This window comes from Penicillium antarcticum (genome assembly GCF_028974205.1).
Source record: "Penicillium antarcticum strain IBT 31339 chromosome Unknown utg000006l_segment0_segment0, whole genome shotgun sequence".
Classification (NCBI taxonomy): Eukaryota; Fungi; Ascomycota; class Eurotiomycetes; order Eurotiales; family Aspergillaceae; genus Penicillium; species Penicillium antarcticum.
The window spans coordinates 348,058-372,383 of record NW_026695304.1 but is presented as its reverse complement, the minus strand read 5'-3'; the positions used below and the strand labels follow the sequence as shown (position 1 = coordinate 372,383).

The 24,326-nt window shown below is 50.1% G+C and overlaps 11 protein-coding genes across 11 annotated transcripts; 7 read left to right on the top strand and 4 right to left on the bottom strand.

Annotated features, from left to right (window-relative positions):
- Nucleotides 1–518: 518 nt before the first annotated feature.
- N7508_006223 (acyl--CoA ligase) lies at nucleotides 519–2,420 on the top strand (the record flags this gene model as incomplete). The annotated part of the gene is made up of 3 exons (XM_058464289.1): nucleotides 519–1,579; nucleotides 1,689–2,138; nucleotides 2,195–2,420. 3 exons carry the CDS (start codon nucleotides 519–521, stop codon nucleotides 2,418–2,420), a joined length of 1,737 nt encoding a protein of 578 aa, XP_058318142.1.
- A 1,346-nt stretch (nucleotides 2,421–3,766) lies between these two features.
- Nucleotides 3,767–4,060, top strand: N7508_006222 (uncharacterized protein; the record flags this gene model as incomplete). Its single annotated transcript, XM_058464288.1, has 1 exon — nucleotides 3,767–4,060. One exon carries the CDS (start codon nucleotides 3,767–3,769, stop codon nucleotides 4,058–4,060), a length of 294 nt encoding a protein of 97 aa, XP_058318141.1.
- A 1,829-nt stretch (nucleotides 4,061–5,889) lies between these two features.
- N7508_006221 (uncharacterized protein) lies at nucleotides 5,890–6,998 on the top strand (the record flags this gene model as incomplete). The annotated part of the gene is made up of 2 exons (XM_058464287.1): nucleotides 5,890–6,045; nucleotides 6,117–6,998. The coding sequence occupies 2 exons, from the start codon at nucleotides 5,890–5,892 to the stop codon at nucleotides 6,996–6,998; spliced, it is 1,038 nt and encodes a 345-aa protein (XP_058318140.1).
- Nucleotides 6,999–7,757: 759 nt separating this feature from the next.
- On the bottom strand, nucleotides 7,758–8,969 carry gpaA (guanine nucleotide-binding protein subunit alpha gpaA; the record flags this gene model as incomplete). Its single annotated transcript, XM_058464286.1, has 4 exons — nucleotides 7,758–7,801; nucleotides 7,852–8,408; nucleotides 8,457–8,799; nucleotides 8,852–8,969. The coding sequence occupies 4 exons, from the start codon at nucleotides 8,967–8,969 to the stop codon at nucleotides 7,758–7,760; spliced, it is 1,062 nt and encodes a 353-aa protein (XP_058318139.1).
- Nucleotides 8,970–10,345: 1,376 nt separating this feature from the next.
- Nucleotides 10,346–11,270, top strand: N7508_006219 (Smr domain-containing protein; the record flags this gene model as incomplete). Its single annotated transcript, XM_058464285.1, has 4 exons — nucleotides 10,346–10,379; nucleotides 10,424–10,524; nucleotides 10,637–10,887; nucleotides 10,955–11,270. 4 exons carry the CDS (start codon nucleotides 10,346–10,348, stop codon nucleotides 11,268–11,270), a joined length of 702 nt encoding a protein of 233 aa, XP_058318138.1.
- Nucleotides 11,271–11,670: 400 nt separating this feature from the next.
- On the bottom strand, nucleotides 11,671–12,813 carry N7508_006218 (FPP/GGPP synthase family protein; the record flags this gene model as incomplete). The annotated part of the gene is made up of 2 exons (XM_058464284.1): nucleotides 11,671–12,421; nucleotides 12,476–12,813. The coding sequence occupies 2 exons, from the start codon at nucleotides 12,811–12,813 to the stop codon at nucleotides 11,671–11,673; spliced, it is 1,089 nt and encodes a 362-aa protein (XP_058318137.1).
- A 681-nt stretch (nucleotides 12,814–13,494) lies between these two features.
- N7508_006217 (cell division control protein 14) lies at nucleotides 13,495–14,398 on the top strand (the record flags this gene model as incomplete). Its single annotated transcript, XM_058464283.1, has 2 exons — nucleotides 13,495–13,744; nucleotides 13,791–14,398. 2 exons carry the CDS (start codon nucleotides 13,495–13,497, stop codon nucleotides 14,396–14,398), a joined length of 858 nt encoding a protein of 285 aa, XP_058318136.1.
- Nucleotides 14,399–15,081: 683 nt separating this feature from the next.
- Nucleotides 15,082–15,988, top strand: N7508_006216 (uncharacterized protein; the record flags this gene model as incomplete). Its single annotated transcript, XM_058464282.1, has 3 exons — nucleotides 15,082–15,246; nucleotides 15,326–15,503; nucleotides 15,552–15,988. The coding sequence occupies 3 exons, from the start codon at nucleotides 15,082–15,084 to the stop codon at nucleotides 15,986–15,988; spliced, it is 780 nt and encodes a 259-aa protein (XP_058318135.1).
- A 126-nt stretch (nucleotides 15,989–16,114) lies between these two features.
- On the bottom strand, nucleotides 16,115–17,097 carry N7508_006215 (putative mitochondrial outer membrane protein (Sam35); the record flags this gene model as incomplete). Its single annotated transcript, XM_058464281.1, has 3 exons — nucleotides 16,115–16,510; nucleotides 16,558–16,797; nucleotides 16,855–17,097. The coding sequence occupies 3 exons, from the start codon at nucleotides 17,095–17,097 to the stop codon at nucleotides 16,115–16,117; spliced, it is 879 nt and encodes a 292-aa protein (XP_058318134.1).
- A 483-nt stretch (nucleotides 17,098–17,580) lies between these two features.
- Nucleotides 17,581–19,336, top strand: N7508_006214 (copper fist DNA-binding domain-containing protein; the record flags this gene model as incomplete). The annotated part of the gene is made up of 3 exons (XM_058464280.1): nucleotides 17,581–17,615; nucleotides 17,670–17,830; nucleotides 17,880–19,336. 3 exons carry the CDS (start codon nucleotides 17,581–17,583, stop codon nucleotides 19,334–19,336), a joined length of 1,653 nt encoding a protein of 550 aa, XP_058318133.1.
- A 372-nt stretch (nucleotides 19,337–19,708) lies between these two features.
- On the bottom strand, nucleotides 19,709–24,207 carry N7508_006213 (ribosome biogenesis protein URB2; the record flags this gene model as incomplete). Its single annotated transcript, XM_058464279.1, has 2 exons — nucleotides 19,709–24,136; nucleotides 24,190–24,207. The coding sequence occupies 2 exons, from the start codon at nucleotides 24,205–24,207 to the stop codon at nucleotides 19,709–19,711; spliced, it is 4,446 nt and encodes a 1,481-aa protein (XP_058318132.1).
- Between the last annotated feature and the right edge of the window lie 119 nt (nucleotides 24,208–24,326).

Genomic DNA, 24,326 nt, shown 5'->3' with positions numbered 1-24,326 from the left:
TGTCGTTATAGCCTTTTGTTTTTCTATTTCTGTGGTATTTGGACGGGATGGGGTGTAGCAGATGAATTATTTTATGCATGCCGGAGCTCAATCACACCATTGCATTGTTCCAATTCCCATTCTCACTGGTGTAGATGTAGCCGATTTATCCGATGATATCAGCAGCTCACTCGCTCCGGATGTATATCGGTATTTCTTCTTCAATGGACGTACATAGACACTGGAAAGATTCCATTAACTTGTTCAAGCATTCTCAACTTGCAAACAAGCACTTCGCTGCACGTTATATAGCCTATATAAACCAAGTGTGAACACCGAGGCTAACGGCTCGGGTTCCCCGCATACTTTAACCGATTATGCGGGGGAACTATGAACAGCTGTGAACTATGCGAGTTGTGCTGGATTATCCTGTTTGAAGGGCTCAGGGCCTTAAATACTTCCTTTCTCCCCATTCTCCCTGCTAGACTACACGTAAACCTATCCTCACATATCCATCCCAATTTTATACACTCACCACAATGCCCTACAAATCCCGCTGGACAATCGACATCCCAGACACCCATCTAGCATCTCTCCTCCTTAAATCCCCCACAGCCCCCCTATCCAAAACCCACAAATGCTACCTAGAAGCAGCCCGTCCAGAAACCCACTATCTAACAACCCATGACTTGCGCCTCTGGAGCCAACGGCTCGCAGCAGGCCTGTGCAAAGCAGGTCTCAAACAGGGAGACCGCATCCTGCTCTTCTCAGGAAACGACCTCTTTTTCCCGGTAGTCTTCATGGGCACGATCATGGCCGGCGGCGTCTTCACCGGAGCAAACCCAACCTTCGTAGCCAGAGAACTCGCCTACCAACTCCAAGACAGCGGCGCCACATACCTCCTCTGCGCAACAGCAAGTCTTGAGACAGGCCTGGAAGCCGCTAAACAAGCAAACCTCCCCTTATCCAGCGTCTTCGCTTTTGACAGCCGTGTCTACGATGGCCATACATCCCCACCACCAAACTGTCCCTGTCCCTATTGGAGCAACCTCCTCGCATCCCCCGAAGAAGGCACAGCCTTTGCCTGGGATGAGCTCAACACATCCTCTCTCGCATCGCGCACCCTAGCATTGAACTACTCAAGCGGGACAACGGGCCGCCCAAAAGGCGTCGAGATAACCCACAAGAACTACGTCGCCAACATGCTGCAGTATTGCCACCTGCCCTCTCTAAATCCAGACTACGAAGGTCGTCTGTCTCGTGCACGCTGGCTGTGCTTCTTACCTATGTACCACGCAATGGCGCAGAATATCTTTATTGCGGCTGCTTTGTACCGCGCTACGCCGGTTTATATCATGCCTAAGTTTGATTTCGTGCGTATGTTGGAGTATACGCAGCGCTTCCGCATTACGGATTTCATTCTTGTGCCGCCTGTTGTTGTGGCGCTTGCTAAGTTTCCTCATGTTAGAGACTTTGATCTCTCCAGTGTTGAGTCTGTTGGCAGTGGGGCTGCGCCGCTTGGGAGAGAGGTTTGTGAGGTTGTTGAGGGGTTGTGGCCTGCTGGGAAGATCAATGTTAAGCAGGGTTGGGGAATGACTGAGTGAGTATTTTCCCCCTTTCCCCCTTCCCCTCCCCCTTTTCGGTGGTTTTGATACTTGGTTGTTTGTGAGGTTTGATAACTTGGGAGTTGGGGCTAATTGTTTGTTCAGGGCAACTTGTTCGGTCCTTGGTTGGGATCCGACAGAGACCAGTACCTCTGCTTCTGTCGGTGAGCCTAACCCCAACTGTGAGGCGAAGATCGTGATGCCAGACGGCACTGAGGTGTTGGAGCGTAACGAGCGTGGCGAGCTGTGGGTGCGGGGACCGAATATCATGAAGGGTTACTGGCGCAACGAGAATGCCACCAAGGATACGCTGACCGACGATGGCTGGCTGCGAACGGGTGATATTGCCTATGTGGACGATCGGGGGAAATTCCACGTTGTGGATCGAATGAAGGTATATTCCGGGGAGCAAGAGAGAAGAGAGAAAAAGGACAAGACTAATGAAATGCAGGAATTGATCAAGGTCAAGGGTAACCAGGTAGCGCCCGCCGAACTTGAGGCTCTGTTACTCGATCATCCAGCCGTGGCAGACGTCGCAGTGGTCGGAGCTCTCATGTAAGTTGACAATTTCTGCAATTTGCCTCTCTATGTATCATTTCTAACAAGAATAGCAATAATGACGAGCGTCCTCGGGCATATATCGTCCTAAACCCGGGCCAATCTGCTACAGCCAACGATATCACGCAGTTCATGGATGGCAAGGTCTCCGCGTTCAAGCGGATTACAGGCGGAGTGGTATTCCTCGATGCGATACCGAAGAATCCATCGGGCAAGATCTTGCGCAACAAGTTGCGTGAGCAGGCTAAGGAGGAATTGAAGCCTACGGCGAAGCTTTAGCTTTGGCTTTATGTGTACAATCGTTAGTTAATTGTAGCTAGGAGATACCAAATGTAGACAATCTATATTCACCGTTATTTACACCGTCAGCTACGTGTATCTACAGCTCAGTATCAAATCTGTTTCAGAGATCCACAGTTTCGGGACCTGAACAGTGCATGACAGCCCAGTAAAATCCTGATGGGGCGAAAGAAAGAAAGGGAAAAGGCCCAAATTTACTTTAGTTCAGTTTTAGTTTCAATTTTAGTCCATTCTAGCCACAAAGGGGGGGGGCGCCTATAATAGCCGAGCGCGGCACATCCCACGATGATTCGACGCGCGGGAAGCCTTAGCGGGCCCTAACTGCAGACTAAAGAGCAGGCGCCAGCTGAAAGTCGCGATCTACGATCTCGATAGAAATGCAAATTTGTCATGATCGACAGCACATGGAGGATTTCTCCGCAACCAAGCCTCTGGGACTGTGAATTCCTTGTTTTATTCGGATTGATTCCGTATCGAGAGAGCTCTGCGGTCTGCGTATTGGCTTACTTACTGTAGGCAGTATAGTTCTACCCCCTAGGCTATACCTAGACTATACCTAAGACGAAGGTGGCGTGGCAAATAGCAGCTGAGATGAGAAGGCTGGCTGGCAAATTTATCCACACACTTTGGCTGCTCAAGACACTTTCCCAAGGTTTCTGATGCATCACAGAGAGCCTTACAGGAATGTACGGTATGCAGAGTTTGATTTTAAGTTTTAATCTTTGGAATCGGCTGGTTCGATCTGTAATGTTCTTTCTTCTTACTGTATACTGTATACATGTCCGCCCCATTCTTCACGTCGATCATTGGCATCACAACCACGTCTCTTTAGCTTAGCCCCTAGTGTCATTGTGGATTCGAGACCTTATATAGACCTAATCCAGCCCAAATCCTGTCCCTGATGCCCCATTCGCCACTCATCGCCTCCCACCGCACATCCCGGGCCCTGTCCGTATAGTCTCAGGTTAAACAATACCAGGCGCTTCCTCTCGGTAAAATCTGTCGAGGGTCCCTGGTCGCCTTGCTTTGCCCCGCGTCTTTAAGTTGAGCTGTTCCCCTCCAGTTTCTTACTTGGGGTCAGTTCACCTTCTGTACTTGGGTACTCTGTGTATCCATCCGACCTCGCTATGAGCCCGATCCCTGCTCTTAGTTGTCTCACTGTCTATCTTCCGCCGCTGACAGCGTGGCTGGCTTTTCCGGTTCTCTGCGTCAGCTTCTCGTTGCTTAGTCTTGCTCTTGTTCATCGGTATACCAAGCTGAGACGTCGGAGACTATCTTCTACTACTTCACCACTTGATTCGGAACCTTGGCATTATTCTTCCGCTATGGAGAAAAGTGATGGCTTTTTCGCTGCTCCGCTGCCGGCCTCTGCGTGTGATATACTTCGCCCTTTGTCGCAGTCGGGTCCTTTTCCAAGCAGTGGCGCCCTTGCTGCTCAAGCCCGAGAACAGCAGAATGTGAACTCGAGCTTGGAGATAGATGATATCACTTCTCCCAGTGCGACATCACCTGAGACTATGGGTCGGGCACAAAAGTGCAACGAGTCGGTGCAGCAGATGCGCGAGGAGGATGCTGAAGGTGTGCGAACTTGGAAGCGGGTCGTTGTCGAGTACAGTTAGTCGACAGTGATGCGGATGGGGATTATAAATGATCTTTTTTCATGATTGAGTATGGGTGGTTTTTGCTTGCATATTGCAGGCAATAAGTTTTGCGTTTGTTGACATTTTGTCTCTGATTCGTTGTTTTTTTCTGTTTATTGCCTTATCATGTGTATTGTTTCCGTTCTATTATGATGATATGACCCGTGCATGCAGTCTTTCCTTAATGACATAGCGTGTGCGTTATTGGTGGCTTGATTTGTGGTTTACATATCTCTGTTGTGTCGTGGGCGCCTCAGCCTATATTGAATATTGGTCTAGGAAAATGGCATAACAAATCCTTGCGCCTTACATCACAATCTGGAGAGTGAACACATCAATTAAAAATGGGATATTGAGCGGGGATATAGATCAACCCCCCCCCCCCCTGGACTCCGTTGCAAACAAGCCCGAGTTAGAATGCAGCTGGCCTTGCAATAGGGCGTCACAGCTATCCAGCCCATGAGAGACTTGGTGAAGTAGTTCGTCTAGTCTTTGGGCTTGACGCTTGCTATCTTCCTCAATGCGATCGGCAGTGGACCTGGATGCCATTAGTATAGTACACGGTATGGATATAGTGGACATGTACTAACCATAAGCAAGTGTTCAACATCAGGCTAATTGCAGCAGTATGGGTCTCAAGCTTTTGTCGATAGCGGGTCAACGACTCCCCTCTGGGGTCCCACATGAATCTCCGTCATTCTATCTTGAGTTTGCTTAGAGATATATAGCCGGAGCTAATGAAGTGAAATCTTCTTCAGTGTTGCGGTATTTGGCGGTCACCCGTTCGAGATCTTCTAGAGTTTGGCGACATGAGCGAACCATAAACCCTAAATGTTGTTGTATAACGGCATCGGGAGAGTTAGTGTTCCGAGACAAGACCACAGAGGAAGCCTTGTGTAGGTAATTCAGTGGACAGTTCAATGACAGTAAAGTATGCTCGAGTTCCCTTAGGTCACGAGGTGCATTCTTTCGACCAGATGTTGCAGCGGTGAGGAGTCGGTAAGCGATTTGGCTGCATAGGACAATGTCTCCAAGAGAAACATTAGCCATCTCAGATCAAAAGAAGTAGATGAGCAATGAGTGAAGACCAACTGTGAACATACAAAGTATCTGGGTCAGGAACCTTATGTAGGGCTTGGATACTATAAGTTGTTGGATCACCCCGGCCCAAGAAGTAAAGCAGACTGTGGAGGAGACTCAGCTCCAGGCAGGGACGATAAGCCGGTGGGCATGCACAAAGTACGAATCTACAGATTGTAGTGTAGTTGCAGTATCAAAGCACAGATACATGCAGGGTCATAAATCGTAACCACGACCATTAGGACCGCGCCGCTCATATTCTTCGCGGCATCATATGTCATGCCCCTGCTAATATCGGAGCGCTCCCAAGCCCAGCATGATACATGGCTTCCCGAGCTCATAAATGGCTCCCTTGTGCGCGCTAGGGAACGCTTTGATTGGTCCGATTGATGCTACGACAGCTGTTTGCCCTCATCATGTACTATAGAAAGCCCCATGATAAATCCCAGCATCTGTCGGTCAGTGTAGGTCTGAGGCAGTGCACCCTGGAAGTTGAGCGCAGATGACGGACTGCGCTTGGACTTGTACATGAACATTTTTGTTCTCAAGTTGACATCAACCTGCGTTCCCGGCCTGCATACACGCTAGCATACAAACCTGCAAGCTTATATATTGCCGTGACACGTGAATGTTTCTAGAGGGTGTCGGGATTTGGGCTGAGTCATCCTGTCGAGGCCATCGGGGCAACTACAGTAGCCTCAACACCATCTTCACACTGCCCTCCAATCATGACCGTAACAGCATTCCCAACAGAGGGCTCTCCAGACCTCGCCCTCCTAAATGTCGCCCGTCTATTCACCCGCCTGGAACACAACCTCCTCTCACCAGGCACAGACCGACGCTCCCTCCAACAATCCGAGTACCAGCGCATGCGCATAAACAAAGTCCGTCCTGCCCAACAGCTATCCCAGCTCTTCCCCCATCCCCCCTAAATCAATAGCTAACAGAATTCCAGAACGTCGAATATGCTCGCACCCTCCTAACCCAGCTCGAACGAACAATCCCAAGCCTCAAACCCCTCGACCGCAAACATGAAGCCCAAGCCGAGATCGCGCGCGATAGACAGCTCCTCAAGCGGATCCAATCGATTCTAGATGAAGAAGATGCAAAGGCACAATTGAAACTAGAACAGGAGGAGGACGATGACGACGACGAAGGCCAAGACGGCAACGATGAATGGAATGAGCTATTCTCCAAGCCCATCTCCCAAGAGAAAGTCAATACCTCTACCCCTCCACAAAAGATGCCACCCGCGCCAATTCACACAACGGAACCGCAGTGGGATGAGATGGATGAGGGGCATTCGACATCGGCTCCGTCGCTTGACACCTCCGGTCCGAGTATTACGCTTACGGAGCCGACGCCTACGTCTGCCACTGCTTCCTCTGGCCTTCCTACTTTAAGGAACCGGCATACTTCTTCGACATCTACCTCTACTTTTACAGCTGCGGCTGAGAGACCGACGGCTACAACGACGAGTAGCAGTACCAATACGAATTCGCAATCGAACTCAACCACAGAAAGGGACCTTAGTACCCATCGGCTGGAACAGGAGGATTTAACCAGTTCATTGTTGACCCTAGCGTCACAACTGAAATCATCGTCGAAGACGTTCCAGTCTACGCTTGAAGGCGAGAAGTCCGCGCTTGATAGGGCTGTCTCTGGGATTGATCGGACGAGTACGACTATGGAAGCTGCTGGGAAGAGAATGGGGTTGTTGAGGAAGATGACAGAGGGAAAGGGGTGGTGGGGCCGGATGATGCTCTATGCTTGGATCTTTGGATTGTGGGTTATTGCGATTTTGATTGTTTTTGTTGGACCCAAGTTGAGGTTCTAGTCTAGTTTGACGTCATGCATAGATACCCTTTTCAATATCATCATTCTAGCTTACTGCTTATACATATATAGGTACTGTGGGATACTGCTGTATCTATGGGAAATTTGAAAGACATAACTTAACAATTAAGAGTCAGAACCCTAGATTCAATTCTTGAACTCTGAAAATAACCCAACGACCGACCTGGCATGACACATGAGAAGGAGACATGAAAATCCGCGGATCCTGCCATTTCCCCGTGCCTAGTCTGCCCAGATGGTCGCTCGAGGCTTCCAACGGACGCAAGAGACAAGGAAAATGATGGGGGAAGACGGTATGGTTACATACAAGATAAACAAGAAGAAGGGGGAACCACAAGATGATAGGATATCCAGCATTCAAATCAGATAGGTTAAAAAAAAAAAAAAAGTGGAAAGGAGGTAGGGAAGTGGCAGGAAAGGACGAAAGAAAAAGAAAGGATTGAGGAAAACAAGACCACGGGGATTGAGAGTGAGCCCGTGGATTTCGCGCACTCCTTGTTTTCTGTCGTGGATATCAGGAGTGACAAAGGAAAACAGAAAAACCGGCTAGAGATCGTGTCAAGGACGAGACAATTAGAAGATGAGAAAGGAAAAGGAGAATCAAGAAGAGAGAAAGGAAAAGCAAAGCAAAAGGAGTTCAACGCCAGGATCTTGTAACGAGGCTTTTGACCGGTTCCGATCAGCCCCGGTTGATAAAAACATGCGATCTAGTTCGACACTTGTCACTGGAACGATTTCATTAGATCAAACCGCAGAGACGAAGGTTCTCTTGAATAATGATATCTGTGATATGTCAGCATAATTCTAACTACCGAGGTATAAAAATGTCTTACCGTTCACAGCAGCCATAACAAAGCGAATCTGGGTGGTGTCGGTGGCGCAGGTGAAGTGAGTATAGATCTGCTTTTGCTCGGCCTGGTTTAGAGACACGAAGCGGTTGAGGATGTAGTCGCAAGCCGCGGCGTAGTCGGCACCGCCCTCGTAGTCGGGGAAGTAGTTCTTCATAGGGCTGACGGGGAGCTTCTCCTTGAAACGATCGATCTTGTTGAGGAAGAGAATGATCGAGGTCTTGACGAACCAGCGGGAGTTGCAGATGGAGTCGAACAGGGTCAGGGCTTCTTGCATACGGTTCACGGTCTCGTCTTCGAAGAGCAGCTGGTCGTACTCGGAGATGGCGACGAGGAATAGAATGGTGGTGACATTCTCGAAACAGTGAATCCACTTCTTACGCTCGGAACGCTGACCACCGACGTCGAACATGCGGTATGTCAGATCTCCGATGATGAATGTGGTCTCGGTGATACCGGTGGTCTTGACACGGGAACGGAGGACATCCTGGTCGGTGGGGAGGTAGTCGGGCTGGGCGATGCGCTCAATTGAATCGAAGTAGCTGAAGAGGTTAGTCAAGTTATCGCGTATCACTCAGTTTGCAACTCACTATTTGGCAGAGTCGTTCAGCTGGTACTCGCGCGAGCGCTTGAAGCACTCCTGAACACCGGTGTCGCGCCAGAGAGCGCCAATAGCGTTTCCGACTTCGGGAGGAATGCTGTCACCCTCGATCTGAGCGGGCTGCATGAAGATAGTTTGCACGTGGTACTCGTTGCGAGCGTCCTCCAGGGGCAGCTCCAGGGACTCCATGGCCTCGAGAATCACCCGCATCGATTGGACGGTGTTGCTGTAGATAATCTCCTTGAAAGATTCGCGCTCATCACGAGAGTAGCCACCCTCGTGGATGAGCTTCATCTGCTTGAGGATTGTGGACTTGCCCGACTCTCCGGCACCTGTATCACGGTCAGTCACCCAGTCTCCTGAGACTCGGGATATATATCATACCGAGAAGCAGCATCTTGATCTCATTTCTTTGCATCATCTTGTCGCGCTTGAGCTGGTTCTCAATCTCCTCGTTCCGCGCCTTCCCCTCCTTGTCTTCAGTGCTCATTCCGCAACCCATTTTGGCGGTTTGTAGTGGGCGCGATCAAGGTGTGAAAAGGGTCTCAAGAGGGAAGAATTGTGGTCTATTACAGGAGGTCTGATCGATTGTCAGCAGCTGAAAGAAATTCCTCCGATCTCAGGCTCGAGGGTCGGTTGTACAAGCAAAAGCAGGAGGCGTTTCAGAATCTGTGCAAGCGTGTCGACGCAAGGGGATCCGAAATGGAAGAAGCTCACCTGATAAAAAAAACAATAGGGATTAAAGGAAAGAATAGAAAGAGACGTTCAGAGAGAGAAGAAGGATGAAGGTAAGGGGTTAGAGGGGGAAATTGGGAAGTTTCAGCAAAAGGGGATACACAGCCAATACCGAGCCAATACAGCTGTTTGGAAGGGACATGGGCGGGCATTGGGGATTGAATACCAGCCAGTACAGACCAATACCGAGTTAATCAGCAGCTCTGATTGGTTGTGGTGGAGACTGATGGGCAGCCCCTTTTGAGGTTTGTATTTTATTCTCTTGTATAGTTGTAGTTTAGTAGTTTAGTTAACTTAAATATACCTGCTTTTATCTGCTATGTAAGTTCACTATTACATGTGGTATGTGTTCGCACCCCTTTCCGACCTCACCGTCTCAGACCGAAACGCAGCATGTGCGCCAGGGGTTCTTTGTTTCTTCTTTGATACTTCTTTGTGGCTTCTTTAGTGGATTACCCAATACAATACCAGGTACAGAGTGAGCATCTGCATATCCGTGGATCACTATCTGTGGAGTCCACATCTATAAGTACAGAGTATGTGTGTACAAGACGGGACTGTAGACTGAACACTGTCTTGTCTTGACTTCATAATATACGTTAGTGTATTGCTGAAACAGCGATCTGCAATAGCGTTACATAGGAGGAAACATGGCCAAATCTTGGATATCTCCTGAAGCTCTGCAATGGTTGACCCACTGGCTAGTGCTTCTAGTCGTTTTCTATACATGAGCATTGTACTGTATACTCCACCTCGTGACGAGAGACTATGCCCTCCTGATTTCGGGAAAGGTAAACCACAGTCTTGGGAGTTCCACATTGTCCAGTACGATTTTCTCCGTACTCCGTCCAGCCCTGGAGGCGTGTGGATCAGGTACCTGGAACATGGTAGATCCGCAGGGTCTATTTGTGGTTATATTGAAGTATAACGTTCGATCTGAAGAATGATATCCAGTAAGACTATAATAACATAGTATATAGTAAAATATCATAGCACTATTTCACAACCTATACTTTGTAAACACTTGAGTAAGCAAATCCCGAACCTTGGAATCTCAAGATCGATCTGATTTTTCGGGGCCCCACTGCAAAGCTTCCCCTTCCCTTATCACCTTCGTGTCTCCGTACAGCATCAGGGGCAATCATGTCTTACGAAATGTCCCACATGGGCCCGAGGGGTAAGTGTGATGATCATCGCCGTGAACCAGCACTAACAATTCAGCCTTCAACCACGACAACAGCAGCGACGCCGAAGCCGAGTACGATCGACTCCGCGATCTGGCGCGTCAGGAAGCCTCCAAGCGCGGACAATGTTTCTCACGGGTATGCACTTCCCAATCCCAGTCTGCGATTCGAATATTTCCTATCCCGCGACTGCGATTGAACTATTGAATCAATCCTAAACCGTCTCTAGACCGACTAACACTCACCGCAGTCCAAGGAAGCATACTCGAGCGGTGATGGCGCTGGCGCGAAGCAGCTCTCTGAGGAGGGAAAGGCGCACGGTCGCAAGATGGAAGAGTACAACAAGCAGGCGTCTGAGTTTATCTTCCGTGAGAACAACGCCAGTGGGCGCGTTGCCGATGACACGATCGATCTGCACGGTCAGTTTGCTGAGGAGGCTGAGGAGATTTTAGAGGAGCGCATTAAATATGCCAAGTCGCATGGGCAGAGTCATCTTCACGTGTATGTTTCTTCCACCCTACACTCAAGGGATCTCGTGGTCAGTGAGACCGATACTGACTGACTCCAGTATCGTCGGCAAGGGTAACCACTCCGCCCATCACGTGCAAAAGATCAAACCGCGCGTCGAGCAGGTCTGCCGTGAACTCGGATTGCAATATGCCACGGAGGAAAATGCTGGTCGCATTTATGTCAACTTGACTGGTGGAGAGGCTGTTATGCCGCCTTATGGTGGTGACCATCAGGGCTCGCACCAGTACCCTGGTCAGCAGGGTCACCACCAGAACCAGAACCAGAACCAGCCTGATGAGCTTGAAAAGTTGGCTAATGCTATTGTGCCCAAGGTTCTGCGCAAGCTGGAGAAGGCTTGCTGTGTTGTTATGTGAGGTGCTCTACCCACTTACATGTTGGTTTGACCTGTGATCTGGTTTGGATATACGTGTATATGCATGCATGAATTGGTCTGATGCCTTTTTTTGTTCTCTTTTTACATTTGCTTTTGTTTTAGACTGTCAGATGCATTATCTGGGCTCGGCCTGGACACGACTCATGATGGAGTGCTATATACCCATGAACGTGGATGTGCGCAAGGGCATTGTTGATACTTGATAACCATTTACATTAACTAGCTACTGTCGAGTACAATACCCATTCTCTACTTCATACTCAATCTACACCAAATGATGGTAGCATGAATCATATCTTCATAGTCTCATAGCTATACAAACAACTCGCAAAGCATGACGGGTATATCCAGCGAAGCCACCTCCACCGTAGTGCAATACATCAATGCGCACTGGGATCGGCCAACGTGGACTCGACAATCTTATCCACAATAGCACGCACTAACTGTCCATCCCCAGCCCCATTAATCCTCGGCGTCTCATCAATAGCCTCAATCAAACTCAACGCCTTATCTCTCAAATCACTCACAACCTGCCGCGTATGTCCAAAACTACCAGTACTCTGCATATACTGCACAGCATACCTTTTAACCTCATCATCCTTAGTTTTCTGCTTCAGAATATTAAGCAGCTGATGATTCGACGAGTTGGAACGAATACTATGAATAATAGGATACGAGAACTTGCCCTCGGTCAAATCCTCACAGAGCCCCTTATTCTGCGTGTATGTCGTATTCGACAGATTGAGGTAATCGTCGCAGATCTGAAAGATCAGTCCCATGACATTCACCAGCGCCACGCAGTCTTTGTCTGTCTGACTTTCGGCTTGCATGAGTTTCACGGCAAGTCGGAATAGTCCGCCTGTTTTGTTGCCTACCATTTCTAGGTACTCGTCCTCTGTTGGGCAGGTGAGTGTGTCGCGCCAGAAGAGGTCCATTCCTTGGCCACGGTGTAGGTTAAGCATTTCTTTTATGTAGATGTCCATTGCGAGGGGGTTGTTGAGTTGTTGGACTTCTTGTAGGGCTTGGAAGTACACGTAGTTGGCGGAGTTGATTGTTTGTGCTGTGCCGAAGATGTTGTGTGCGACGGGGATGCCGCGGCGGAGGATAGAGTTGTCTTCGACGTCGTCGATTCTGACCCAGTTCATTAGGTTGTGAGCTGTGGAGGGAGGTGGTGGGGTAACTCACAGAAGAGACGCCGTGTGTAACATGGTCACTACCTTGGTGATGATCACCAAGCTCTCTGGTGGGACCTGCAGCCAGGAATTGAAAGCTTGGATGAGTTGTCGCCGTACATCCTTCCCGGGGTGCTCGTGCATGTAGTCGTACGGGCCGATCAGGATCTTTTCGTTTTTGGCCGACCACGTTCCATCCTTGTATTTGGTGCCATCGACGCTGGACTTGTTGCGACGGTGTTTGGATGGTTCTCCTGTTGATGATCGGTGTCGGTGTGATGGGCTCCCCCCATTTGTTGCGCCCATGGAGCTGGTGCGTGGGGGAGGACTTGGTGGTGACGTTGCATTCATGGTGGGTGAGGAGAGATGGAGATTGAGGGGCGGAGATTACGTTGGGGTTGACAGCCACTTGGTGCCTGCATATTTGTCAGACTTTTAACTCAGCAGCCACAGTGTTGGCGTTATGGCTGGTGGTTATGTTCGTAGTGAATGATGGGTGGTTTAGTGTTAGAAGTGTCAGTAGCTTATGTTAGGAGTTTAGTATCATGGTACAGTGGGTTGTGAGTTGGTTAGTCGATGAGATACATCATTTGATAGACCTCGGTGACAATTGACAGGTCACATGGAGAACACAATTCCGTTGAATACTCTGGTTTATGCGCAAGGAAAAGGCAAGGGTAGCTGAATATTGTTGTTCGCATAGCAACCGGGGTGGCCGTTGAGGCAAACATAAGCTCACCCTATGTTCCCTGCTAAGGACTAGACACCACTAGACCAAGTAAACAGGGCTATAATTAAATTAAACTCGATTGTCATTGACGCCATCAGTCGATCTGGGCGGCTAAGCACACCAAGTGTGATGAGTTCCTTGGTTATTAGGGGGTCGTCAGGGCAACGCAGCTTATTTACCTGCGAAGGGGCCCAACCTGACCTCATCTGGGTCCACTGACACTTCTTTGATATAAGACCTTGATGGCTTGCTTTTCCTTTTCCGGGGTTAATCATTTCTATCTATCACTTTGATCTATCTTCATGGAGACTTTGCTGGCGCATTCGTTTGACTATCTCTCCTCGTACGAGCCCAGCAAGATCCGAAAGGGCCTGCGTCAGGTCGAGGGTCTTCTCGCACAAATATGTCTATCCAAACCAAAGCCCGTGTCTGACCGGCGAAGATCTCGTTTGGCCGATACTCCCCAACCAGTGCCCAAGGCACTCTCCGAGCTACGCGATGACCCGGCTTTTCGCGAATTTTCAAAACTACAGGAAGGCTTCCAGTGGAACAGTGAGTTTGCATCCGAACCAGACCCCAAACATACTAACAATCGCAGTCGCCATGCGCCTAGTCTCCTGTCTCGAACACCTCCTGGGCCGAGGAAGCAACGGCACAAACGATATGCTCATCGTCTGCACACTAGACCTGATCCAAGGCTCGCTCCTCCTACACCCAGGCTCGCGCTCCCTCTTCGCCCGTGAGATCTACATGAACCTTCTCCTCGACCTCCTCGACCCAATCAACTGCCCAGCCGTCCAATCCGCAACCCTCCTAACCCTCGTCACAGCCCTGCTCGACTGTCCCGCCAACACCCGCACCTTCGAGGACCTGGACGGCCTGTTAACGGTGACATCGCTCTTCAAGCAGCGCGCCACCTCCCGCGAGGTCAAGCTCAAGCTCGTCGAATTCCTCTACTTCTACCTCATGCCTGAAACCCCTACCCACGCGCCTATCTCGCCTCCGCCGGGGCTGCAGCGCAGCCCGAGTAAATTGTCGAATGCGCCGTTTGCGCGCAGTGCGCATAGTGCTGCACACGTCAAGATGAATCGGGATACGCGGACGACCGATGAGAAGCAGGCTCTCCTCGGGAGGTATTTGAACAATGTTGAGGATTTGGTGGAGGATTTGAAGGAGACGGCGCCGTTCGGTGCGACTGTTTATTGATTATGACCGAAAAGTATGCGCGATGCCCGCTGCGATTTTGGTGTTTTTTTTTTTTTTTTCTTTTTTCGTTCAACTTTTTTCTTGTTTTCTTCTCTTGCTCCTTAGCCCTCTTTTTTCTCTTCTTTTGCAAGCCTTTGACTTTGGTCCGTCCGGTACGGCTATTTGGCGATTCCCTGGACTGTTGTTTCTCTCTCTTTTGGCTTATTTTCTTTCTCCAATTCTGGAATTGTGTCTACCTCTTTATTGGCTTTGGCCGTTCTTTCCTTGTCTCTCTAATGGCGACATGATTGTGTACGATTTTTCTCTGTGACTATTTCCAATGCCATATACTTGATGACTGGATTTTTCCTGTATGAATGTAGCCCTACATAGGTCGTTCTGATGTAGATGTAGTTTATTGACGATTGTCGATCTCGACCCGATCTCGGTTCCAGGGTTCCTCGAAGCTTATTCCATTCCCCGGGTAACAAAAGTACGGTGAACAGTATTTCTTCACCTCCATTTCAAGACATTCTCTACACTTCTCAAATATGAGTCAGTGACTCAACCGGAATTTAATGTGTAGCTAAGCCCGACTTACAGGGTGGAGAAGCAACAAGCATTAGCGCCAAACCATTCCATATATCCCGCATGTACCCTCATAGTTGGGGGGTTCGGTGTCAATCTTGAAACAATCATCTGACATGGCTCAGACTATTCAGGAATTACTATCTAACAGACTGTCTGCTGGTGAGCAGGCGACAAAGTATTGGATACGGTTCAGGCTTATGACCAGTGGGCTGAGGTGTGTAAATACATTTAGATACTATACGCTTTCAATTACTGTTCAACGTCTGATAAACATCCACGTTATATGTAGCTCTACGACACAGATGGAAACTTCCTACAAATACTCGAATCGATTAAATGCGAGCTCTACTTCCTCAGTTCCTTGATCGTGTCAGTGCCCGCTTCCCAGTGCCAGCAACCGAAACAGGAGGTTTTCGAACAACCCTCGTAGATCTGGGCTGTGGAACCGACAGAAATATAATTCAATTGGTAGATGCTATATCCCCAAATTCAAGGGCAGATTCATTCGAAATCGTCGGTCTAGATGCTTCACCCGGTATGTTGGATGTTGCACGCACCGCTACTCAAAAGCATCTCGGATGAGGAAATCCAAGACTGGACGTGGACCTGGGCATATTGGATCTTCTGCAGCCCAATCTGGAACAGTTACCTGCTTCTTTGGGTCCTCCAGCTGGGGCAGCGGGTGTTATATCTACACTTGTATTAGAACGCATCCCACTTCAGCAATATTTTGCTGCTGCCTCGGCAATCATGAGAGCTGGTGCATATCTCTTGGTTACTAATATGCATGCTGATATGGGGATGCGCAGTCAGGCGGGCTTCACCGATCCGGCGACTGATGTTAAGATTCGGCCTACGAGTTCTTGTCACGAGAATTGGGATGTTTTGGCAGTTGCTGCGGAGGCGGGGTTCAATATTGAACATGTTGTTGGCTGTAACGAGGATGGAGCATTGGCTCGAGGTGTTGATGAGGTTTGGGAGAGGTGCTGGGTGCGAGAGCTGAGAATGGGTTGGGGTTAGGGTTTGGTTTGGGGTTAATTTCCGCAAGAAGTGAAACGGCGCGGGTGGATTAAAACAAGATGGGGGCCAAGGGATATTATTCGAATAAATCCGGTTCGATTTCACAAGTCGCTAGTAGTGGTACATTTAGAAAAATTTGAGTAGTCTGTCGCGGTGTTGTACAAGGTTGGGATGTTCCCTGAGCAGCTGGGCTAGCCGGTTCTTTTTCCAACCTAGCGTGTCATCCAGGATCAGATGCGTATAGGCGAAAACACTGGCATCGAAGAGTCCTGGGTTTGGCCGGCTGAAGAAGTGCTCGTCCTCCCCGAGTAGTGTGGATAACGCCTCGAATGCGCCACTCGCATCGCCCTCCAGGTCGGCGGCATCGATGTATCGTGAGTTTTTGAGGAGCTCATCGCGGGCGGCTTGCTGGAGCTGGTGGCTCAGAGCGGCGCGCACGATGGTGTTGGTTGTTGCGGGTTCCACGTAGAGTCGGCGGGCGACGGCGTCGAAGTTCTCGCTGTCCAAGTAGAGCATGTATAACTAGACAAGTTAGTCGGAGCATGGAAGAGATTTTAAGTCGATCCTACCCAAGCATGGCGTATCCGGTGATCCAAAAGCGAGGCATACACCTCAAACCGGAGGTTCAGTTGTTGTTCCTCCTCGCAGTGAACTTGTTCAATGGCCCACTTCTGGAGCTTGTGTGATGGAATTGGGTTCAATGTGTCTGTCGGAAGCGCAGGAAGGAGGAATGGAAGGGCACCAGTGGGCGATGCGTGGTTGTTGGACGCGGTGATATCGAAGTCGATTCCGACGAATTTCAGGTAGGCCTAGAGCGTCCATCAGCTTGGGTTCCAACGATGCGCCCTTGCATCTGGGCCACGAACCTGCCATTTGAGACATTGTGGATTAAAAGAAGGTCGGCCATGTCGTGCTCCGCGCGTGTCAGTGAAAACGAACAACTGGTTGGCAGTGTTCGGCTGAGACCGTTGAGGGAGCTCGCTGGCGGGATAGGTGGTCAACGGGAACTTGTCGAAGAGGCGCTTGATAGGTGCGGGGACGGTGAAGAAGGAATTAGAGTTGCTCTCGGTGCCAACACTGCTGTCACCTTCCTGGCCTTTGGGCGGCATTGCGACGGTAGTTGACGAGTTGAAGCTCCGAGGCCGAAACAATTAGAGGATCCCGAATAGGAAGGATTACATAAACAGGCACCGAGTCTCCCCGCACCTTTTCTTCCTTTCTTCTCTTGCGATCTATACAGACTCACTTTCTGACTCAGATCGGACTCGAGGACTCATTATTACCGGCTCAGTGTTGTCGCCAATATCGCATGGTGCATCCTCGGTCTTTTCCGCAACGCTCACTCCGTCACCCACTCCGCTCGACTCCACCTTTCCCTCATACGATCTTCCCTCGAGAACCTGGACAACTTGATATATGGCTTGATCTCGTCGCAAAGTGCGAGTCTGATAGTTCTGGTGGAAACGGGGATCGCGTGCGCGGGGTAATCGACTGCGCGCTAAGACAGCCCTCTGCGTCCACTACGGTTGCGACATTACGAATCACATCGTCTGACATATTGGTCACCCTGGTCCCCAAATCTTGTCGCAAGTATGCCTCTCGACGAAGAAGGCGCCAAGTGGTCCTGGTAAGAATACATCCCGTCGATTGTTAATAGAGCCAAGCTAACGAGTCACGCTAGCGAGCCCTGCATTCGAGGCCACCGATCGTCGAAATGCCAACACTTTGATAGACTCATGATGAAGGTGCCTAAAGCTGGGCGCCCTCTAGCAAAATGTCCCCACCCGAAAGGAACTTGCAGTTGCCAGAAGACATATGCCGTGATGGTCCGGATACCAAAAGGTAGACTTTTTTTTACCTTATCTTTTTTTCTTTGTACTAACTACAACAGGCTCATCTTGTCTATGTCGGCCATTGTATAAAGTTCCTATGGAAGACAATGATTCAACTCAGTCCCCACCTACACTGGCTTCCACATCTTCTCCAGCCCCGGGCAAAGTTCAAAAGTCTGGAAGAAGACAAAGTACCATGCAAGCAGCGCCTGAAAATATAGCAAGGGCCTTGGAAAATATGCCAGATAACCTCAAGATTGAGGATGGAACGCCAAATCTTTTGCGGAACCTCTCCCAAAATGGGCTAGATTCTTACACACCCGCTACACAAAACCACAAGGCATTATCGCCCAAGGAGCCTTCCAGGGAAGCCTCACAGCCCCCTCCAGTGTCTAGCTGTTGTTCGAAAAAGGAACAGCTGCCCACTCAAGCCCCAGTTGTAGCTGCAGCTCAAAATGGAGGATCTTGCTGCGGGTCTCGCCCTTCCACAAGTGAGCCTCAGCAGTCAAATGCGGAAAAGCAACAATTCCAACAACCTGCTGCTTGGGATAGTCAAAACCAAATGTACATGCCATACGGTGTGCCTGACATGACTTCATGGGGAAGCCAGATGTCTGTTCATGGTAACTACATTCCCGCCACGAGTACATCTTCCCAAGCACCAATTTTCCAAAATGGGTTCTCACAGAATGCGATGCCTCCGCCAAATTCTCAGCCATCAACATCAAACGGATTTTCTCTCAACGTGGGCACGCAGTCATCCATGGGATACAACCCGGTGAACGGTCTAGGAATCTCGCAGCCCTCCATGAGTCCATATATGTCCAACCATTCCCATTCACCTTACCCCATACAAACAGTGCCAAGCGGTGATACCTGTCACGAATGCAGCTGTGGAGAGGACTGTCAGTGTCTTGGCTGTGCTTCTCACCCGTTCAACACTACAACACGAAAGCATGTCCAAGAGATGGGTGCCATGATTACCTTCAATGGCGACGAGAAAAACCCCGAATCCATCAACCCGTACCAATCCTCACCTTTCCAGGGAGCCACTTCTCCAGCTACATTCAACTATTACATGCAGGGCACTCCGTCTCTAGACCAGTACCAGCACAATCCCTTCGATGGGTATTCAGATCCAAATTCTGCCATGCCCAGTGGCTATTCCTCCCCTCTGACCGGTCCAAGTCTCAACCACCAATTGATGCACCCTTCAGAGTACTACACTCTGGAATACCCAGTTGGACTACCAAGTGCCTGCTCCGACGTCACAGGAAGCTGTCAATGTGGAAGTGACTGCAGCTGTGTGGGCTGCCTCACACACAGCGGACACAACGGGTTCTCTCTGGACACGCCGATTCCACCAAACCCATTCCCGGAGAATGCAGAGCAACAGCAAGGTCCTACTCATGTTCCACATACAAGCTCTGCTACTGCGACTTCACGAATACCTGTGCTGGACAATGTGTCGGTGCCATGCTTGAGCCCGCGCGCTTTGGAAACTTCGATGATCTAAGTGATGCACGGCTTATGATCTACCCTTTTTCTTCCCCCATTTTCTGATTCATCTTTGACCTCGCATGATTTATGATATCCCTTGATACCCTATCTAGAATATACTCTAGACGGCTACGTTAGATTGCTTGTTTGAATGAATTATCGGGTCATTTCCCCACTCTGACAGTCTTCTCAGTTCCTTAAACATATCCCTTCTCAAATCCCAGTCAAAAAGACTAGGCAATTGAATCCGTTCGGGCCCGGCGCTCTACTACTCTACATCTAAACCAATTCAATATGATCATCAATGCATTGGGGATATCATAATTCTTAAACAAAAGATAGAATAGTGTACATGTACATAAGAGACAATATTCCCAACAAAAACAAATCAAGCCTTGTTCCACTTGCCGAACTTAACATAGTCATCATAAAGCGACTTGAACACAGCCCGACCAGAGACATCCAGCGCAGCATTAAGAGCCCGCATAGACTCGCGTGACATCACATCCAAAGCAGAATATAGTCCAGGCATGATGGCCGCCTTTACCTCCGGCGACAACGATCCCCGCAACGAACACTGCGCATACTCCATCACTACGTACTGCAGGTACTGTCCGGCAATGCGCTTTGCTTTCTTCGTTTGATCTGTGAGGGCTTCGCGGGATTGGCCGGGTTGTGGGCGTAGCACGGATGAGACGGTTGGGTCGCAGAGCGAGGTCAGCAGACGTGTGTAGTAGGTTGCGTGTGAGGCTTCCAGGGGGGCGAGCCAGAAGGGCTGCGAGAGAGTTGTCTGGGAGCGGGTTGAGCGGCCACGTTTGCGGGAACGTGCGAATAGACAGTCTAGGAGGCGTTGCATGGCGTTTACGACGAGGTGGAAGCGGCCGCCGATCTTTAGGCGCTGCAGGCTTAGGACGACGCCCATCAGGCGGCACAGGCGGGTGTAGATTGTTGGGGCGTATTCGGAGGAGATCTGGGGTCCGATCTTGCAGGAGGCGCTGGCGATCGCTGCGAGGATGGCGTCGACGTTGCACTGGGATAGACTGCGCGTGTGGGTGCGGAGGAGGAGATCCAGGCATTCTGATGCGAAGCAGAATTGGTCGATGCTGGTGCTCTGTGGGATGGCTTCCGCTAGAGCGGTGCAGAGGAGGGATAGTTCTCGGGCCGTGGCGCTCTCTTTATCCTCGATGGGAGGGAGCGAGGCGATGGCGAGGTAGATCACTAGGAGTCTGTATCCGGCGTTCTGGCCTACCAAGCCCAATCCTCTGACCTCGCAGACTGCCTGAGTGGTTTTCTCCGTGGACATGGAGCGGAACCGTTCGGTTGTGGTTCGGATGAAGAGCTGCTGATCCTCGTCGTAGAGAGATTGGAGGGTCAGAGTCTCGGCGCACTGAAGAACTGGTTGAGCAATACTCTTCTCAGGTCCCTTGCTGGCGAGAAGGCGGCGGCGGATCAAACGGGATGGTGCCGAGTCAATGGACATTTCCATGTAGTTCTGAATCTTGGACAGGAACTTCTCGACCTCGATATTCTTTAGGGCTAGATCCTCGAAATCCTCCAGCGCATCAATGGTCTTGATGAGAGTGATAGTCTCTTCCATCTTCTGCTTCCTGCACTGATCTTTGACGTATTTCATGTCAGCCAACACCAAATCAAACACCCGTTGACGAAGTTCAGCCAATTCTGTCTCGGAAAAGGCTGTCTGCAATTTCCCGCGGTGGACCCAAAGTTCAGACAGAGAAAGGCGCAATAGGAAGCAAGCCATGGAGTCACGATCGACCTGTCTCATTTTTGAGGTTTGCTTCGATACTCTGGCGAAGAGCTTCTTGAACAGCTTGTTGCGGTCATTCTCGGATAGGACCAAGAGTTTGGCCAGGATAGCACGGTACAGGCTTCGGAATGCTTTCATGATCTGAAGATCAGTGTCTGTGCCCTTGAGTGAGACTGCACGAGCTGCGGTCCAGATTGGCTCCCAATCGCTGGTCAACGTGGCATCACATTTGGGCATGGCTGCCAGTTTGGCCATCATAGTGAGAATGCCAACCACGACTTCGGGAGAGCTGTCCTGCTGAAGCATAACATCCTGCAATTTGTTCAGAATTGTGGTTCGCAGCCCACGAGTGATCAATGGGGCTGGGATTCTTTGCAAGCTCTCAACCAGAATCCGGCGGTTGGAGGAGTCTTGCTCGATACACTCATTCAAAAGAAGAGAGATATCAGAGACAATCAAAGGAGCGTTGAGCAGATATTCGTGGCAAACCACGCTCGCCCATGCCTGGAGGAATCTGGCTTCCTCGGAAATAGCCTCGAGAGGCAACGAAGAAGAACGGTACTGAGCAGCGGCCAAAGACAAGATGTGCCGGAACAGACGCGATCGCTCTCCCGACGCGATATGACTCCAGACACCTGGAACTCTGACCAAAGCCAGGAAGTAAGCGAGACCGAGAGTGGTTTGGGATTCCACTGTGTCAGTCTGACCATTCCAAGGTGCCTCCATCGACTTTTTGGCGTCTTTGGGAGAGATGGAGATGATGAGATCGATCACATCCTTTGTCGCAGCAGTGAACGAGGTTCGCTGCGCTTCATTGACATGTGCCTTGATCGCATCCAGCACAAACCGGTAAGCTTCCCAAGACTCGAGCGAAGCAAGAGGCTTTTTGGCCAGGTCCTTGTGGTTGCGGTGAACGACCTTTGCAGCAACCTGTAACAGTTCCATCACGGACTTTGCAAGAACATCGTCGGCTGACTGCAGGCTGTTTTCCAAAAGGTTCCGAACAAACCGCCACAAGCGCCATCGCCAGTGAAGAGATTGCTTCGAGGACAAAGTCGTTGTCACAGTCTCAAGGAGCGATGCCAAGATCTTGTCCGATTCTGAAAATGGTGAAACGCGGCCCCGGAAGCTTGCCTCGACAATAACGAACTTGGCGTATGACTGAGGGCTCTCCGCGATCTTTCCATTATCAGCCTTAGTCTCGCTAGCGGCGGTACGCATCTGGCCAGCGACATGCGACTCCGCGAGGGAAGTTCGCATGAGCTCAGCGTAAGCGTCGGAAATATCATCGTCTTCCCAGACGGAGAACAAACTCAGATTGCTGTTGTCCTGGCGGGCTTCTTCCACTGCAACGAGTTGATTGTGCCACACTTCCAAAAAGGTTGGCAAATCTCTTGCCGCGGCGAACCCTCGCAAAAGTGGCAACACGATATTACCCTTGATCGTGTTGTAAACCCTGGCGTTTTCTGTACCATGTTCACGCCATTGCAATTGAATCTTGGCGAGCAATGCATCAAGAAGCTTGCGAGAATCGCGCAAACCAGAGTTGGGCAGGAAGACATCGACACCAAGGCTGATGAACAAAGCCGTTACATTCCACTGGGCCTTCTCGAGGCCTTCTTCATAAAGACCAGTGTAGTTGGCATGTGCAAGAATTGTATGTAAAGATAGGCCGACGTTCCGATGGAGAGCTACTTGGAGAAGCTGCTCCAGAACCGCAACGAATTTGAAGTCAAATGTAGCAAAGTCCTCTTCTTTCGCGGTAGAGAAGGCTAACTCTGCAACAGCAACAAACAAAGTCTCCAGCCATGGAGCCTCGTGCGTCTGTCTGCGGAACACATCACGCGGGACAGCACGGACAGCATTGTCGAACAGTTCGGGAAGAAGCTCAACTGATCGCCACGGGTTGCTACAGGGCTCACCTGAGAACTTATCTTTGGCTACCGGGAATTCGCGAATGATCGGCTTGAAAGTATCGGTGACCGGCTTGACTGGACTCCAGTCGGGCTCATCCTTGGAATAGTCGATACCAGAGCCTCCGTCTTCAAAGAATGCCGCACGTGCCGGGAGCAAGACATGCAGGGCAATAATACGTTCGATAGCATGAAGAAGATGGGCACACTCATCAGTATCAAGCTTGGCGGACCGCAGGCAGATTTGGAGCCTAAGCGCGTGAGCAAAGCAGTGTCTCGCGAAGAATTCATTGCTGGATTTGTTGTCCGTGTCATCTTGACGGTAGGATCGCGATTCCCACAGCTCGACTGCCGCGGGAAACACGTACAACAAATGCTGAAGATCAGTCGTCTTCCCCGCATGCGAAAACTGCTTGGCAGCGACAGCAGCCACTCGGAATGATCGACCCAGCAGCATCGCAATTGCCTCCGGCTCACCCCTCAACGCGAGCTTTAGATGCGAGTTTGCCACTCCATCAGTGCCCAATGTGCGTTGTGTAAGTGTCACAATTCCATATAGACAATCCATAGCGCGAATGAAGGTGCTGAAGCATGCTGCGGGGTTCTGCCGATGTTCGTCCCCGTCCACGTCCATTGCGTCTCCATTCTCGATGGTCATTCTCTTTCTCTTTTTGCCTTGGCTCCCTCGGTGATCGTCGTGGGGGGAGCCAGCCAGTGTTTGACTGGACTCGGAGTCCCAACTCAGGGCCGCAATCCCATTTCCCAGAACGGCAAAAATGTCGGCTTCCAAATCTGCAATCGCTTCACATAGAATCGACAAAAACTTCTGGTCTTTCAAAATAGCAGCGAGGTTCTTTGGCGAGATTAGGTCGATCAGTTGTCGTAATAGCAGGAATGAAGTTGCGTCCACTCTGTAGTTCTTCCCACTTCTCAGTCTCTTCAACAACCATCGTAGAACCCATTCCTCTTTCGGGGTGGCGTTTGTTTGAATTCGAACATCGCGGTGAACTTCCGGGTGACTTTCACACAGCGCCAAATCTAAACCGAGAATCTGCGCCGCTTCGTGAAGTTGGGTAGTCGGAGAGGCAGTGCCTTTTTCGAGGCGGAGAAGCGCCTCTTGCGATGAGCGCGGACGCTGAGCGCAACACATTAGACCAAAGATACAAACAGAAGTGAATGAAGACTTACCTCCGCAAGTAACGGCATCGCGAAAAAGCAAACTAATTAAGTGAGTTGTGGTTATTTGTCGAGGAAGGAAAAAAAAAAGATACTCAAAAAGAAAAACCGCGGATTGCTCCGACCGCCTTTGCCCCGAGCGACTCGCT